The sequence below is a fragment of the Epargyreus clarus genome, unplaced genomic scaffold (assembly GCF_041222505.1).
Source record: "Epargyreus clarus isolate Ecla_fem2 unplaced genomic scaffold, WU_Ecla_fem_2.2 ptg000021l, whole genome shotgun sequence".
Taxonomy (NCBI): Eukaryota; Metazoa; Arthropoda; class Insecta; order Lepidoptera; family Hesperiidae; genus Epargyreus; species Epargyreus clarus.
This window is the reverse complement of record NW_027332228.1, coordinates 11,115,062-11,131,990: the sequence shown is the minus strand read 5'-3', so window position 1 is coordinate 11,131,990 and position 16,929 is coordinate 11,115,062. Positions and strand designations below refer to the sequence as shown.

At 31.8% G+C, this 16,929-nt stretch overlaps 5 protein-coding genes across 7 annotated transcripts; 2 read left to right on the top strand and 3 right to left on the bottom strand.

The window, feature by feature from the left end:
* Nucleotides 1-366: 366 nt before the first annotated feature.
* On the bottom strand, nt 367-2,698 carry gdl (gonadal protein gdl). The gene is made up of 4 exons (XM_073084604.1): nt 2,291-2,698; nt 1,362-1,522; nt 728-861; nt 367-521 (listed from the first exon to the last, which is right to left on the bottom strand). Exons 1-4 carry the CDS (start codon nt 2,380-2,382, stop codon nt 387-389), a joined length of 522 nt encoding a protein of 173 aa, XP_072940705.1. The 5' UTR covers nt 2,383-2,698; the 3' UTR covers nt 367-386.
* Nucleotides 2,699-6,354: 3,656 nt separating this feature from the next.
* On the top strand, nt 6,355-8,353 carry Eaf6 (chromatin modification-related protein EAF6/MEAF6). The gene is made up of 5 exons (XM_073084241.1): nt 6,355-6,486; nt 6,561-6,728; nt 6,972-7,175; nt 7,322-7,358; nt 7,598-8,353. The coding sequence occupies exons 2-5, from the start codon at nt 6,588-6,590 to the stop codon at nt 8,035-8,037; spliced, it is 822 nt and encodes a 273-aa protein (XP_072940342.1). The 5' UTR covers nt 6,355-6,486; nt 6,561-6,587; the 3' UTR covers nt 8,038-8,353.
* Nucleotides 8,354-8,472: 119 nt separating this feature from the next.
* Nucleotides 8,473-11,360, bottom strand: LOC140750592 (osteopetrosis-associated transmembrane protein 1). Of its 2 annotated transcripts, none has more exons than XM_073084239.1 (6): nt 11,198-11,360; nt 10,799-10,916; nt 10,182-10,480; nt 9,404-9,633; nt 8,763-8,934; nt 8,473-8,604 (listed from the first exon to the last, which is right to left on the bottom strand). In XM_073084239.1, exons 2-6 carry the CDS (start codon nt 10,891-10,893, stop codon nt 8,552-8,554), a joined length of 849 nt encoding a protein of 282 aa, XP_072940340.1. In that variant the 5' UTR covers nt 10,894-10,916; nt 11,198-11,360; the 3' UTR covers nt 8,473-8,551. The 2 variants fall into 2 exon arrangements, with proteins under 2 accessions (XP_072940340.1, XP_072940341.1); XM_073084240.1 differs by having other exon boundaries at nt 10,799-10,933; nt 11,198-11,345.
* A 1,681-nt stretch (nt 11,361-13,041) lies between these two features.
* On the top strand, nt 13,042-14,570 carry LOC140750700 (tRNA N6-adenosine threonylcarbamoyltransferase, mitochondrial). The gene has a single exon (XM_083059013.1). The coding sequence runs from the start codon at nt 13,264-13,266 to the stop codon at nt 14,500-14,502; it is 1,239 nt and encodes a 412-aa protein (XP_082915139.1). The 5' UTR covers nt 13,042-13,263; the 3' UTR covers nt 14,503-14,570.
* sun (ATP synthase subunit epsilon stunted) lies at nt 14,549-16,809 on the bottom strand. Of its 2 annotated transcripts, XM_073084395.1 has the most exons (4): nt 16,650-16,809; nt 16,447-16,577; nt 15,476-15,496; nt 14,549-14,687 (listed from the first exon to the last, which is right to left on the bottom strand). In XM_073084395.1, the coding sequence occupies exons 1-3, from the start codon at nt 16,676-16,678 to the stop codon at nt 15,483-15,485; spliced, it is 174 nt and encodes a 57-aa protein (XP_072940496.1). In that variant the 5' UTR covers nt 16,679-16,809; the 3' UTR covers nt 14,549-14,687; nt 15,476-15,482. The 2 variants fall into 2 exon arrangements, with proteins under 2 accessions (XP_072940496.1, XP_072940495.1); XM_073084394.1 differs by lacking the exon at nt 15,476-15,496.
* Nucleotides 16,810-16,929: the final 120 nt, after the last annotated feature.

Genomic DNA, 16,929 nt, shown 5'->3' with positions numbered 1-16,929 from the left:
GAAGCAAAAACAGTTTTACAAATGATAGTGTCGTAAACAGCGGCAATAGTATAAACTGTGTCGTCACTATTTACGCCCAGCTCAGAATATAGAAATAAAATTAAGGAATATTTAAGGTCAATTACAAATAAATTGTGTGCACTTGTGGTGTATGTGTGATTTGTGTATGTTGTAAGAGTGTGTGTGTGTGTGTTTGTGGGTGAGGGTATGTGCGTCTTATAGTTAATGATTAGAAATAAGTGACTCAGTCTCATCATATGTTAAGTTTTGCAAGAACTCCAATAATTTTGATTTGCATTCCCCATACCTAAGCGGGTATAGGTAAGATTTATCCTTAATTTAGAGCTACAATGAAACACAATATGATAATGTTCATCTATTTAATATCACGGTATATCCATTTTGCTTAGCCTAAGAATAAAGTCAAGAAGATACATTTGCACTTTAACTTCTATTGGTTTGTCTGTTACAAAAAATCCTGGTACTCCCGCTTTTTCAAGAGTACTTTGCTGATCACTAACCTAGAAAAAAAAATTATTATGAACAGAATGAAAAATAATTAATAATAACTCTAATTGACACTAAACATATGGTATAGCAGTTATAGACTAATTGTTTCTAACTCGGCCTTTCGATGGGTAAGGGTCCAAGATTCAAATCCAAAGAACAATCTGAATGCATGTCTAATGAACATATTATAATTAAGTTATCATTTATTTTAAAATACCTTTTGGTCTAATTGTATCACTAATTTCATATCAGTTTGTTTGAGCTCCTCCTTGTGTCTTCTCAACAAGAGGTTTTTTTGCAACTCCTGTTGCTCTGAAATAGGATTACTATTGACCATTTGTTGGATTTCCACTGAAAATAAAGAGGTAGATGACCATTTATGATACTATTGTACTATATAAGTAACTAGTATAATGAGTTGTTTTTGAGAGAGATAATTACATAATTCAGATACATTACTGATTCCAAAATAATAGAATTATTGCTTGTATTTTACATTAACATGGTCTGAACTGATATTATAGTTACTTCATAAACTTTTAATGGAGTTTAATAACACAAACGTTTTTTCTTTTCTTTTTTCTTTTTATAACTTTATTGTGGAACATAGGTTTAAAAACATACATATACATTAGGTAGTTATCCGCCATATTCCGGCCTCATGGACATACAATATTATTATAGAAAATTATAACTACTATTAATATTAACATTAAACATTAACTGACTCACTCATTTAAAGTCAATATGTATATTAATTAATCATTTATCAGCATTTTTATCATTCAAAAATTCGTCAATTGTATAATAGCATTTTTTAGTAAACTTCATGCATTTAAATGAATACATACATGTATGTTTGTTAATTATCTGTAATCTTTGCTGGAATAAATGTTTCTCTGTGACATGTTGAATTTCCATCAATCCTTTGACTATTTCGAACACTGTATCATTTAGTAGACAATTTGCAAGTCCAGATAAAAGTTCAATTGGAACTCTCATTTGGTATTTCCTGAAACAAAATATATAAATATATTAGACCAGGTATCATGATTTCAAATATTTTTTTATTATCATTTAGAAGTAGTGCACAAGAATGTAGTCTACCTGATGGTAAGTGAGTACTGCCACCCATGGACATTTGTAATCAACCTGATAAGAAAAAGAGTCCTCGCAGAGGACTGCCACATGTGTTCCTACCCCTGCAAACTATGTTGTAACACCTTGAATATATCTTCTATATATTCAAGATATATCTTCTACATATTCTTGAGTATATCTTCTTTACCACACTTGACAATGTAAATATTAATGCAATTGTTTTTGGATACAAGTATAGCAACTTATTATGAAGAATGTTTTTTTTTGTATTCAGTCTCGTGTATGCATATACATCAGTTGTTAACCCATCTCCTTTAACAGGTCTGCTGGAAGATATTTCGTTAGGAATAAGCGGTACCTTTGCACAACATTCTATTTATAAGTTTTTTATATTAATTATCTATGTGTGGATAAATAAATAAATAACTAAATAAAATGTTGATATGAGGAATGTATGGCCTGTAATGGTACAAAACAACAGCAATACGCACTGTCCCTGTAACCACAATTCGAACCAGTTTGTTGTTGTTTGTATTGTTACACTGCATTGTTCGCACTAGCATTACTCAAGTGTCTATTTTTCTATTCATTTTTAAAAATTCACATTATAGCAACAATATGCCACTACACGGACAGAGGCTTACAATCTATAGTCATTCAGTAAATAACATCTACTTACGGAGGCAGTTCCCGTGCCATATCTTGTAGCTGTTCCAACAAAAAATATAACTTTCTCTGCAATACTTCGGGAGTGTGTTCTGCTACTTCCATTTCTTCATTAATCTGACTTCTTTATTCCTTTTACTTAGGGCTTAAAGCTGTTAGTAACTCAATAAACATGCTACCAATGAAATAATGAATGATATTGTTATAGTTTCATTTTCCTATAAAAAAGTGTAAGTTTTTTGACAAAAATATGTGCTTTTTGCTGTTGAATTAAAATTGTATAACTATCACAACTGAATTAATTCAATTTATCATTAGAGTTTCACTTCATATTCTACTTAATTTTATTATAATAAAATTGTAAGATCAACATTTATTTAGTTCACTAAACTTGACAATTGACATGTCAGTTGTACATCAGTCGTCAAGTCATCAGACGTCAACTGTCAAGTGTCAACTATCAAGTGACTCAAGTTCAGTGTTGACATCACTTCCCTAATAAAAAACAGCAAAATGTTCTTAAATAGAACAATAAACTTCATAAACAAAAATATTTGTTTCGTATTTAAATAGGATGCTTAATTATATGAAATTAGTGTTATATTATAATATTGTGTATATTTATTTCTTAAGACTTTTGGCCTAAGCAATCTAAATATCACGATATTAATTCATAAAGGTGGAGGTGAATGCTGTTTCCCTAAAGCTGAAAACGCCATCCGCCCCATTTCCAACGTTGTACAATGCAAAATTAAGTAAACAGAGACACAATTATGAAAGGAGAAAGCACAAATCTACTGATGATATGTATAATAAATTTGTAACGAATCCAAATGAAAAAAACGTCATAGCATCTGTGTCCGTGTAACTAGCACAGCATTTGCCAGCAGAGCACTAAAAAATGAGAGTTCTATTCGCATGCACATGAGTTCTATAGTTCCTGATAGTTTTCAGGAATAGTTCTGGCGATTTCAGGGAGATAAAGCAGAATGAAATAATGCTCTGCTAACTTCACACAGCAGAGCACTTTCTATAAAATTGAAAAAAAAAGCTATTGATTAGTGTAATTAGCTAATATCTGGAGTTCCTAATAGTTTTCAGTGATAGTTCTCGCGAAATAAACTTAAAAAATAATTTATTGATAAAATAAATGGACAAAAATTTAACCAAAAAAATTTGCAAAAAGGTTACTTAAAAGTGGAAACTCGTCGATTTTGCAAAGCCTAGTAATAAAATGATACATTTGTACAATAACTGACCCAGGAACTCACACTAAAGTGCCAGCACAGCATACTAGAATAGTAAAAATCGGAAAGATTTTCGAAAAACTTTTTTTAATATTATTTTCACGTAACCAGGGGGAAGGAACTCAGCGGTTTTACATAGGCTAGTAATATGGCTACAATTTAAAAATATAACCAATCCCAGAACTCACACTAAAGTGCCAGCAGAGCATACTAGAATAACAAAAATCGGATGGAGTTTCGACAAATATTTTTTTTAAATTATTTCCACGTAACCAGATAGCGGGAACTCATCGGTTTTATATAGACTAGTAACAAAGCTACAATTTAAAAATATAACCAATCCCAGAACTCACGCTAAAGTGCCAGCAGAGCATCCTAGAATAACAAAAATCGGATGGAATTTCGACAAATATGTTTTTTTCAATCATGTCCACGTAACCAGATGACGGGAACTCATCGGTTTTATATAGACTAGTAACATAGCTAATATTTAAAAATATAACCAATCCCAGAACTCACGCTAAAGTGCCAGCAGAGCATACTAGAATAGCATGTTACTAGTCTATATAAAACCGATGAGTTCCCGTCATCTGGTTACGTGGACATGATTGTAAAAATATATTTGTCGAAAATCCATCCAATTTTTGTTATTCTAGTATGCTCTGCTGGCGCTTTAGTGTGAGTTCTGGGATTGGTTGTATTTTTAAATTGTAGCTATGTTACTAGACTATATAAAACCGATGAGTTCCCGCCATCTGGTTACGTGGACATGATTGAAAAAAAAATATTTGTCGAAATTCCATCCGATTTTTGCTATTCTAGTATGCTCTGCTGGCACTTTAGTGTGAGTTCTGGGATTGCTTGTATTTTTAAATTGTAGCTATGTTACTAGTCTACATAAGACCGATGAGTTCTCGCCATCTGGTTACCAGGACATGATTGAAAAAAAATATTTGTCGAAATTCCATCCGATTTTTGTTATTCTAGTATGCTCTGCTGGCACTTTAGCGTGAGTTCTGGGATTGGTTATTTTTTTAAATATTAGCTATGTTACTAGTCTACATAAAACCGATGAGTTCCCGCCATCTGGTTACGTGGACATGATTGTAAAAATATATTTGTCGAAAATCCATCTAATTTTTGTTATTCTAGTATGCTCTGCTGGCGCTTTAGTGTGAGTTCTGGGATTGGTTGTATTTTTAAATTGTAGCTATGTTACTAGACTATATAAAACCGATGAGTTCCCGCCATCTGGTTACGTGGACATGATTGAAAAAAAAATATTTGTCGAAATTCCATCCGATTTTTGCTATTCTGGTATGCTCTGCTGGCACTTTAGTGTGAGTTCTGGGATTGGTTGTATTTTTAAATTGTAGCTATGTTACTAGTCTACAAAAACCGATGAGTTTCCGCCATCTGGTTACGTGGACATGATTGAAAAAAAAATATTTGTCGAAAATCCATCCGATTTTTGTTATTCTAGCATGCTCTGCTGGCACTTTAGTGTGAGTTCTGGGATTAGTTATATTTTTTAGTTGTAGCTATGTTACTAGACTATATAAAACCGATGAGTTCCCGCCATCTGGTTACGTGGACATGATTGAAAAAAAATATTTGTCGAAAATCCATCCGATTTTTGCTATTCTAGTATGCTCTGCTGGCACATTAGTGTGAGTTCTGGGATTGGTTATATTTTTAAATTGCAGCTATGTTACTAGTTTAAATAAAACCGATGTGTTCCCGCTATCTGGTTACGTGGACATGATTGTAAAAATATATTTGTCGAAAATCCATCCAATTTTTGTTATTGTAGTATGCTCTGCTGGCACTTTAGTGTGAGTTCTGGGATTTGTTGTATTTTTAAATTGTAGCTATGTTACTAGTCTACATAAAACCGATGAGTTCCCGCCATCTGGTTACGTGGACATGATTGAAAAAAAAATATCTGTCGAAAATCCATCCGATTTTTGCTATTTTAGTATGCTCTGCTGGCACTTTAGTGAGAGTTCTGGGATTGGTTATATTTTTAAATTGTAGCTTTGTTACTAGTCTATATAAAACCGATGAGTTCCCGCTATCTGGTTACGTGGAAATAATTTAAAAAAAATATTTGTCGAAACTCCATCCGATTTTTGTTATTCTAGTATGCTCTGCTGGCACTTTAGTGTGAGTTCTAGGATTGGTTATATTTTTAAATTGTAGCCATATTACTAGCCTATGTAAAACCGCTGAGTACCTTCCCCCTGGTTACGTGAAAATAATATTAAAAAAAGTTTTGTCGAATATCTTTCCGATTTGTACTATTCTAGTATACTGTGCTGGCACTTTAGTGTGAGTTCCTGGGTCAGTTATTGTACAAATGTATCATTTTATTACTAGGCTTTGCAAAATCGACGAGTTTCCACTTTTAAATAACCTTTTTGCAGATTTTTTTTGGTTAAATTTTTGTCAATTGATTTTATCAATAAATTATTTTTTAAGTTTATTTCGCGAGAACTATCACTAAAAACTATTAGGAACTCCAGATATTAGCTAATTACACTAATCAATAGCTTTTTTTTCAATTTTATAGAAAGTGCTCTGCTGTGTGAAGTTAGCAGAGCATTATTTCATTCTGCTTTATCTCCCTGAAATCGCCAGAACTATTCCTGAAAACTATCAGGAACTATAAAACTCATGTGCATGCGAATAGAACTCTCATTTTTTAGTGCTCTGCTGGCAAATGCTGTGCTAAGTTCACCAACATATAGCATCTGCCTATATTTGAAGATAAATGTAAAGAACAATTATTATCTCTCATTATAAAGTTTTTTAAACCGGCTAGGCTAGCAACCCTGGCATTAAGTGTCAATTTCAGATATTGATAATTTTATTCCGACATCTGTATTCTGTCAATGTTTGCTTGCTAATGCGATTGCGTTTGACTTTCATTCTCAAGATTTCACGTTTTGGTGTTCATTGAGTAAGTTTGCTGGCTTCATAATTATTGAATTGACATTGAGGTAGAAATTTAATATTCACTTTCCGTATTTTAAGTAACGAAGAAGCCAAAAAGCCGTCAAAATGGTGGTGTCACCGCAAAGTCCCGCTAGCGAGACCCAAAGTGTACAATCCAAGAAAAACAACATGGCGACTAAACAATCGTCTGTTGCGGATACTAGAGCTGAGTTGGCGGAGTTGGTGAAGAGGAAGGCTGAAGTCGCTGTGCGTATTCCTAAATTTATTATGATAAACATTACCACTTCGGCCGCCGTTTCTGATAAGTATTGATTTTTATTGTTTATGGTTTTCATGTAAACATCGCGCCTTTCTGCCTTATTCTGAATAGAATACTAAACTATGAATTAAATATTACAGGAGATTAGTTGATAAGGTCATAAACAATACCAAATTCACTTCAATATCTACCTACCTCTTTCCTTAAGTAATCTTATATGTATTATTCAGGATACTTTGGCCAATTTGGAAAGGCAAATCTATGCCTTCGAAGGGTCATACTTGGAGGACACTCAGCTCTATGGAAACATCATCCGTGGTTGGGATAGATATCTCACTACCAACAAGAGTACCAACTCGAAGGCTGATAAACGCAACCGGAAGTTTAAGGAAGCCGAACGCCTTTTCTCCAAGTCATCGATCACTTCTATGGCAGTAAGTTTATAGTTTTATTTAATATTAGCACACATTTTCAATCGTTTACAAATTGTTTTAATAAAGTCAATAAAGCTAGAAATTCTAACACCTAGATCAATAATTAATTATATTCCTTATTGTTAATACAATATTTATTATTTCAGGCTGTGAGTGGTCTTGTCGATCCTGCTGACCCAAAAAGTAAGTTTGAATAAATCAGTAATCTTTAAATTCACAGATGAATTAAAAAGCAATAGTAGCTTATAATTGTTGAAGTTTCAGCCATGGGTTTGGACAAGAACACATATTTTTGATGTTGTTTAAAATATTAACAACATAATTTTTTACCAATCTAGTGGTCAATCTTTAATTGGTTGATGGTGGAGGTGAAAATTTATACTTGAGAGTTACATTTTTAACAGTAATATACAATTTTTTAGATGAGAGGAACAGCGAAACCGAGTCGCAGACTAATGAAGATTCTTCTGACACACAAATCAGTGCCAGTATGACAATGGGCAGTCTGAATCACACCACAATTCATGGTTCAACTGAAAGTATTGCATCCAAACCATCTGGAAAGCAACAGACTAATGGCATTGAAAAAGTCATAAACCATATGCATACCAAGCAGAGTGCCACACAGAAGATCGCAACAGCATCAGGAATGTTGCAAAAGGCATTTGCCAATGATAACAAGATGTCAACTTTATCTGCTGTTGGATTAGACAGCCGACCAGGCACCCCTAAGGAGAAAGACGGTATGGGCATTTTGACCAAAGGAGACACAACTCCTAACTCAGTGAAACACAGGATCCCCAACGCTGTCAACTCAAATTCTGTCAAGAAGAGCAGCAACAAGAAATCTAGGCACAGGTAAATTGATGTTGATCATTCAATTGTTCGATCTCAAATGCATTAGGCATTATGTATGTGAAATGTTTTAAATATTCTATGTATGTGTAGAATTTCAATTGTATTTGAAAATAGTCATTAGTTTTTGTGTTGTAATAATTGTTACTAGTACTTAATATTATATGAACAAATCAATTTAATTTATGTGTGTAATAGAAAATTTAAATTCAATTAAATTCACAGATTAGTTTATCTGAAAAAGTTATGAAACTGTAACGCAACAAATAATTCCTGTAAAGCTTGTAGCATCACTTGACTCTTTGACAAATACTTTTCTGTTTTATTTAATTATTTTGTCTTTATTTAATTATTGCATATATTCCTATTTGCTAGTCAAATCTGTGAGCTTTGTTGTAGAGAAGGTGAACTCTTAATAAAAGGGCATCAATAAAACTCACAATAATAAAATAATTATTTTATTTATTCCTATCTATCTTATAATATATTATTGCTGTTTATATTTGGATCAATGTTTCGTCTTAATCATTACTTGTATCACTGGATCTTAAAAATGATTGTTTTAATCTTGATTCTGAAACAGAAAACTTACAGAATTATCTTTCTACTTTGGCGTACAAAAATACATCATAAGTAAAATTATATTTACATAATTAGGAAACAAATAAGATGGGAGACATACCATTTAAGAATCAAAATGAAAAAATATAAATTTTATAACAATATACTCACGTTTTAGTACATTGGGTATATCCCTTATTGGTCCATAAAACCTCACAGCTAGGTAGTAAATAAAAGGAAGAAGTGATATGATGCTCGCAAAGCATAAAAATGCAACTTCTGGTGTCCTTCTAAGATTACAACAATTTAGAGTTTTGCTCCAGATTGACCTTGTTGCATTCATCTAAAGGTGAAATAAAGAAAATGTTTAATTCATCAATTTAGTATTACTAATGTGAAGAGTAGATTTCTAGTAGGAGTAGGTAAGGGTAGCCACAAATGATCATTAATTCATGCCTTCAAAATATGATTAATTGGTGTGGTAGCTTTGGTTGTTCAACTGATACTAACAACAATCCAACAATTGACAACAAGTTCATTATAGTTCAGTTATAGATATAACTGGTGATAGCATCAATCAGTTGATCAATAGACCAGTAGGTTAGTGGGTACCCTAAGTCTAAATAGATGATACTTCGTACATATAAGTTATTTTTATATTCCTTTAATGTTTGGCTGTATCTTAAATAGTTAAGAATGGAGGACAAGTTCTGTAAGAACAACATAGACATCTGTTTTAAAAATCTATGTGTGTTGATGTTTAATGTATGTGTGTCCAATAAATGTCTAAAATGAAAATGTATTTTACTTACTGAATCAACTATATCCATGCAAACACTATCAACTCCAATAGAATCGCTGCTCAATGTCATGTAAAATGTATCCAATTCAACATATGTATCGAAACATTTTTCACAAACATGTCTTTTATCATCAGGATCAATGTTATTTAAAATACAATACATTGTGGAGTTATACATTCTTTTGAAGTTTATTGTATCGTTCTTCAATGTTGGTATGGTTCCATTCCAATCAAAACAACCTACAATTTAAAAATTATAAAAAAATGCTGTAAACATACACAAATAATATATATATATATATATATATATATATATATATATATACAATAATATATATAAGAACTGGTCATGTTATAAATTAATAATTAAATATAACACATGGGCTCACATGGCTGATACAATTATTGCAATTTATAAATAGGTACTCAACCCAGAGTAGATCACACAAAGCTGTGCACACCACCAGATGTTAAATGACTACTGCCACCCATGGACATCTATGATCAACCCTAGATAATATTATATTCTTACCCAAGGTTGGGCACAGAGGATTGGTCCTCAGATTTACACAAAACACAAATCTGAATTAGTTAATAGGTGGTAGATTTTAAATTTCAACAGCAATTTTAAATGGGAAAGGGGACCCCCCTGGATGCACCTGCTCAAATTTTAGGAGATTTTTCTAAAATTTGATTTGTCTATCAAAGTAACTTTTTACATGTATTTACTCAAAAAAAAAGACATTTTTCTCTGACTGTGCCTAATATACAGTATATCTAGAACTTACCATTGCAATTGCCCTTATTCCACAAAGCTGCTATGCTGTCGTGATACTCCATGACTACATTCAGTCTATCTCGTGACATGAAAACTGACCCACATGAGGTCCCGTTAACAACTGTAGTTTTGAGTTCTTGGTATTTAGCACTGAATGCTACATATTCGTCTATGCACCTCTCGCAAAGAGTTATCGGTCTTGAATTATTTATGGAGCAAAGAGTTAAACCAGATGCACTTTTTGCAAAATCATCTAAAAGTTTATCACATATTGCTGGATTAGGATAAACATGTTGCCCATCTTGGAAACTGTAAAGATGTAGTTGTATTACCATTAATAAGATGTATAAACCTTTTTAAAATAACATCTCTAAAATGAGTATTTATTGAAATAAGTCCCTCAAGCCTATATTATATATATTGTTTATTAGAGTCATTACTAGGTTAAGAATCTGTATTTATAATATAAAGTCACCTCATGTATTATTGAAAATACAAAAGTATTTTAAGTTTGAACTCAATTGAATAAGTGAAATAGCTTAAACTAAATCTCACTGCAATATTAAAACAGCAAGTTAATGAAATGCTTATAAAAACAAACCAAACATAGATAAAAATATTACTTACAATACACTTAGGCTTGGTAACCATTTATTGTCTTTGTATATGTCTGCCCTCAATACAGTGATAAATATAATAAGGAAAATCAATAATATCTTCATTATTACTGTTGCAAAGCATACATCTAAAATTAAATAGATTCTAAAACACAATTGTTTGCATATGTAGTTGTAATTTTAATAAAGATTGATTAACTACTTTCTAAGCTAAAGTCTAAGCTTTAAATCACAGTCACGTCAATAATCTTAATGACACATACTCTTCATGATATGCACTATTCATAACTCTTTTAATTGTAAATAAAACATTGCAACGCGCACACATATAAAAATGATTTAATTTAAATGTCTTTTAATGACGACAAGTATTGTTCTGTAAAAATCGAAACAAAGTTTTAGTTAATACCGTTCGTGTGGGTGTTGGATGTACACAATATTTACAAACTTTCCTGTTAAATGTTTTAGACAGACAAAATTATTTAAAGTGATATTGGTAATATTTTGTTATTTTGATAAGTGAGTGTGACAAGCACAGGTGACAAGTGACAACTTCAACTTGACAGATAGCGGATCAAGAACCAAGATAAGATAAGAACCACAGACCTGTATGAGTATATCTGTGTATCTATATTCTATACAGGTCTGTGATAAGAACATTTTATGACGTTTTAATTACAGTGTTGCCCCTTCTGTTAAACATTTCCCCCGTGTTAGAAAAAAATAGTTTATGGTTTTATCATGTTCTTCATCTTTGTATCATAGATTAGTAAAGATAACTCACTCCATACAAGTAAATGAAGCCAGTTTTGACAGTTGCAATTGTGTGCGTAATAATAAAGTGTTGCCACATCTCCGTTCTAGTTTCCCTAAAATGTTTGAAATACGTATTTATTTATTATGTAAATTACGTAGTATTCGTTATTTATACGTAAACTTTCTCTAAAAAGGTTCTATTTGTCAAGAATTCAAACAATAAAATGACCAATCCCGTTGTCTGTATCTACACCACATTACGAATTGTTTTCTTAGTAGTATAATTTAGTAGGCGCTTAGAGTATCAAGGGAAAAGGGATTAAATTAAATTTGTATTACGAAAGTAATGTTTATTTATGAAATATACTCAACGCACACCATAACTAATAAGCAATAAAAAGTAAAATATATTAAAAATTAACTAAAAATATACAGAAGAAAATATATGACAGTGACAACAACAAACATAAAATATACAATTGCTATAACAACGATTAACTAAATCCGTAAATGTACAAATTAAACAAAAAAAAATAATAAATAAACAAGCTTCATGGAATCACAAATCACAAGTAAATGAGGAGATATTACTGTTTCATTATTTTTCGTGTTTGGTCCGCCATGATTAAGTTACTGACAAGAAAGAGACAATGTATTCCTTCCAAAAGTAAAGTGACGCAAAAGTTTCGTCGATATTTACGTATGAATATTTTGAAGGTGATTATTATTATTTACCCCTTATGATTCGACTGAAAAAAATATTTCAAAAATTTAATTATTATTTAACAATATTATAATATTTCAATTTAATGTTACTCGTACGTAGCTATTATTTCTGTTAAATTTAAATAAAACACATAATCAATATCTAATTTTACTTGCAAGTTATTTCCCACATGTAAAGTAATTCACAATGAGGTACTGGCAACACTTAGTACTGTCAATGTTATCTATTTTCGTGTTTGTGAAATATTAAAAATATGTAGTTTTTAGACCACTTACGAATGAAATGATCCTTATCCGCGCTTTTTCTTAGATTCCGTGCTGTGTTTGCACCATTTAACTGCACATGTCGGCATTTTTCCGCGTTAATTACACCACGACGGTCGGAAACGTTATGGGAAAAACCGTAAACTGTTTTACGTGAGTGTGTGCGTAATTTCGTGTACATGCATGAAACCCGTAAGCTGTTTGATTTTTTTTTGACTTCGTCAATTACAAGGCGGTGAGATATCTTTACTTATCTATGCTTTGTATAGGTACTTTAATTAGAGACTATTAGCTCGCCCTGCGAATGAAAGGCTATAAACAATTGACAAACGAAGAAGTACAGCACATGTCCGGGTAAAAGAATAGTCCGAAGAAAACAAACTTCTATAATGCAAAAAACTTAAAAATGACGTAAAATATTAAAATTTATTTGGGGAAATTGAAATAATTGTATAATTGGGATTTTAACAATTACGAGCTGGTAACATTGAGTCAGTTACTGTCAATGTTAAAAATGTTGAACTTCTGAGTTTTAAAGGTTATTTGTAAAAAAATAGGATTTTATTTAAAATGTTTATATGTTTACACAACGATGTTAATAGGATCGTTGATATTATCTAGTTATATGTGATTTTATTAATTTACAGACTTATTGTATATATTTTTTTATAAAATGTAGATGAACTGCTTTTCTAAAGACCTATAAATAAATTCACAATTAATTTTATAATGGCAGTATCGTGTAGATATCTCCAACGACGTGGGATATTCAAATACAAGTTAAGGCGACTATTGCCTTTTTCAGAAAAATCTTACTATTCTAAAAACGTCACTGTTCTAGGTATTGAGACCTCTTGCGATGACACTGGATGCGCTGTAGTGGATGCCTCTGGGAACCTCTTAGGTGAGTCACTGTACTCACAAAGCTTAACACATCTCAGGTATGGTGGTATCAATCCAGTAGTTGCCCGCGATTTACATCGGGATAATATTGAAAATGCTGTAAGTGAAGCTTTAGAAAAATCATCCAAAAGCATCAACGAAGTAGATGCTATAGCGGTCACAGTCAAGCCTGGTCTATTAAGAAGTTTAGAAATTGGTGTCAAGTATGCAAAGTTCTTAGAGAAGAGATATAACAAACTATTGATACCGATACATCATATGGAAGCCCATGCCTTGGTGGCCAGAATGTATAACAATATACCATTTCCTTATATAACTCTCTTGATATCTGGTGGTCACTGTCTATTAGCAGTTGTTAGAGATGTTGATGACTTTGCCTTACTAGGAGATACCTTGGATATAGCACCAGGTGACTTCTTAGATAAAGCAGCTAGAAGGATGAAATTGAGAAATATTCCTGAGTTCTCTAAGTTATGTGGAGGGCAAGCTATAGAGTTAGCTGCGAAAAGGGCAACTAACCCATCTCTATTTCTTTTACCTTTGCCTCTGGCCAAATATAGAGATTGCAACTTTAGTTTCAGTGGGCTCCAGGATGCATTTCTACACCACGTCCATAGGAAAGAGAAAGAACATGGTACAAGGGGGGATGAGATTATTCCTGAAGTATATGACTTATGTGCATCCATACAGATAAGTGTAGCTGAACATATAGCACATAGGACAGAGAGAGCTGTTCTGTTCTGTAATCAGAACAATATATTTAAGGACGATAGAAGCATTGTAGTGTCTGGTGGGGTCGCTTGCAATAATTTTTTTTTCAAATTCATTGAAGCAATTGGAAGAAAACATAATTGCAAGGTGTACAGGCCCCCACCATCTGTTTGTACCGATAATGGTGTTATGATCGCATGGAATGGCATTGAGAAACTTAAAAAGAGTGTTTCTTTTGAAAAATTTACTATTAAAGATATAGATCCGAATGCACCTCTAGGTAAGAATTGTTTAGAAGAACTAAAAACAGCTGATATTCAAGTAAGAGTACGGAGGTTTAAAAAAATATTATAATTTCCAATAAAATGTACAGACAATAATAATGAATCGTAAAAAAGTGTTGAAATAAATATCCATTTTTATTTAATGACTTTTATTACAGTATACCTATTGCATAATTAAATAAATTGATCACTGATTCAAGCTTAACATCAACATGATTGCCCCCTCCGTCTACTTGGCTGCTTTCTGTTGTAAATCTGAAATATTACAAAACCCATATTAGTAATCATGAATATCAAATAATTTACACATGAATAACAATATTAAAAATAGTCCTTGTTTAACTCAATAAATTGAAATATTTTCAGCATAATACTAATTGAATGATTTCTAATAAGATTCATAAAAAATCAGTATACTATGCCATAGTATACTGATTTTTTATACTTGAATTGTTTTAATGTTTACCAGATCAAGATTTATCTCTAAAACTCCTTATAAGTTGTATAACATTTTGTGACATGTTGTTGTGTGGGGCTTTAGTTTGACTTGATTGTTTATTATTCTGATGGTAAATGGCAAAAGATATTTTTATGGTGAATGGTATCCCAGGCAAGCATCCAAATGAATTGGAATCAATAATGCACCAATGTTATATTCTTAACATTCGGATTGATGGCTCCCATCTAAATTACCTTCTTTCTTTTAATGCCTTTGATATGATTTTCGAATATGTTCTTATGTACATTTTAGCTTAAATATTTATAATTATCAAGTCATTAAAGTAAAAACAAATTAATATTAGTTTAAATCTGGAGTTAGTCAATTTCAACTATCTAATAACACAATTTCTTACACACACAAGACAGACATTACACAGTTTAAATGTTGGTAAATTCAAAAACAGCATCATAACTATTATAATCAATATTTTGATCATTAAGCTGCCTAAATTTCTATAAATAGATGCATTGTTAGTGTCAACTACATGCAGACAACACAGTTCTTAGAACATTATTTTCTTATCTATCATCGCCCGACTTACTCATTGCTTAGTCCTTTTCATCTGGAAAATCATTAAATACCTTTAGTAGTGAACATTGCTTTTGAACTCTCGTGAAAAGAGGTAAAAATAATGTCTAAAAAACATCCACCTATATTTGTCTCTTATAACATAGAAATAGTAAAGGCATGCCGTTCACCAGATGATAAGTGGTCACCAGTGCCATTAGAAATCTATTATAATCAACTCCATATAAAACAGGATTTGAAGATGTTCATAGATGTGTTGGAAACCTCAGGACTAATGGTCTCCTTCTATGTAAGTAGACTGATACTTAAAATATCCTAAAAATACTTGGTCCAACCTATAAATTTATCTTAAATCTTATATAAAACCCTCTTTGGATTATATATTATTGGCAAACCCAAGATATCCAACTAATAATCAATCTAAGAATAACAGAAGTAATAAGGCCAATCTTTCCTGCATTTCAGCTACCTCAAAATAAGTTGAAATTAAAAAGAATTACAATCACAAAAAGAATAAAATAGATTTGACATTGTTAACCCTCAAACTAGGATACAATACAATAACATCTATTCTTTAATGTTTGACTACAATATATCTATGATTTATTACAAGAACTCATGAAGTATAATATATAATTGTTTTAATAAATAATGAAGTAGTTTTGGTTGTAAATTATGCTAAAGCCAGGTGGATCTGAGAACCGTCTTTTTTAAAACTGTAATTTTAATTTACTTTCTACAGTAATGTAGGTTTTTACAATTGTTTTTGATTTGAATAAATATTTTAAATTTTTTTAACTGTAACATAGAGTAAAACATTACTTGAGCTCCAAATATTGAGACTAGTTTCTTCAGATGTGAATAAAAATCGCGAGTAGTTTCATACAAAATAACCTCCATAAAATTGTAACCAAAATAAGTGTGACCTTTACTACCTTCTTTTATATCGTTTTTATATTCTATTGGTTATGAATTTCAACTTACGAGCTGGCCTGCCGTTAGCCCAGGGAGTGATACGGACGTGGGAGTCATCCCTCTTTAGGGCCTCAGTACGGAACTCCGGCTTCAGAGACCGCCTCAAAACCTTGGCGGCGATGTTGGAGTAGTTTATGTAACTGCAACCATTCATACACATTAGACAATCAATAACTAGTTGAACAGAATTTGTTCTAAGAAATCATACTTACTTAAGACCAACTGTTCTCCAAGCGCTCATTTTGTATAGCTCAAATAAGCTGGAGATCACAAAATAGACGGCGTGATCAAAAAATAATTATATAATAAGCTGGAATGGCCACAGAATGACACTTATGACAGTTTGACAAATTCATAGCCTGACTTTACAGTAATCGTTGCCCTATGTTGAACAGAAAATGTATTATTTATTCCCCTTGACTTTCTTATTGAATCCACATAATATTACTGTTCATTGCACAACTCGGTATCTTACGAGTTTGGATAGTATTC

What these genes read in the sequence shown, in the direction of transcription:
- gdl (XM_073084604.1), bottom strand. Translation starts at nt 2,382, where the DNA reads ATGGAAGTAGCAGAACACACTCCCGAAGTATTGCAGAGAAAGTTATAT. An exon ending in ATGGCACGGGAACTGCCTCC is followed by an intron (nt 1,523 to 2,290) that starts GTAAGTAGATGT and finishes ATTTTGTTTCAG; the next exon opens with GAAATACCAAATGAGAGTTC. An exon ending in GATAATTAACAAACATACAT is followed by an intron (nt 862 to 1,361) that starts GTATGTATTCAT and finishes CTTTATTTTCAG; the next exon opens with TGGAAATCCAACAAATGGTC.
- Eaf6 (XM_073084241.1), top strand. Translation starts at nt 6,588, where the DNA reads ATGGTGGTGTCACCGCAAAGTCCCGCTAGCGAGACCCAAAGTGTACAA. An exon ending in CATCGATCACTTCTATGGCA is followed by an intron (nt 7,176 to 7,321) that starts GTAAGTTTATAG and finishes TTATTATTTCAG; the next exon opens with GCTGTGAGTGGTCTTGTCGA. An exon ending in CGATCCTGCTGACCCAAAAA is followed by an intron (nt 7,359 to 7,597) that starts GTAAGTTTGAAT and finishes ACAATTTTTTAG; the next exon opens with ATGAGAGGAACAGCGAAACC.
- LOC140750592 (XM_073084239.1), bottom strand. Translation starts at nt 10,893, where the DNA reads ATGAAGATATTATTGATTTTCCTTATTATATTTATCACTGTATTGAGG. An exon ending in TTACCAAGCCTAAGTGTATT is followed by an intron (nt 10,481 to 10,798) that starts GTAAGTAATATT and finishes ACATCTTTACAG; the next exon opens with TTTCCAAGATGGGCAACATG. An exon ending in TATACCCAATGTACTAAAAC is followed by an intron (nt 8,605 to 8,762) that starts GTGAGTATATTG and finishes TTTCTGTTTCAG; the next exon opens with AATCAAGATTAAAACAATCA.
- LOC140750700 (XM_083059013.1), top strand. Translation starts at nt 13,264, where the DNA reads ATGGCAGTATCGTGTAGATATCTCCAACGACGTGGGATATTCAAATAC.
- sun (XM_073084394.1), bottom strand. Translation starts at nt 16,678, where the DNA reads ATGAGCGCTTGGAGAACAGTTGGTCTTAA. An exon ending in TGGAGAACAGTTGGTCTTAA is followed by an intron (nt 16,578 to 16,649) that starts GTAAGTATGATT and finishes GAATGGTTGCAG; the next exon opens with TTACATAAACTACTCCAACA. An exon ending in GGCTAACGGCAGGCCAGCTC is followed by an intron (nt 14,688 to 16,446) that starts GTAAGTTGAAAT and finishes GTAATATTTCAG; the next exon opens with ATTTACAACAGAAAGCAGCC.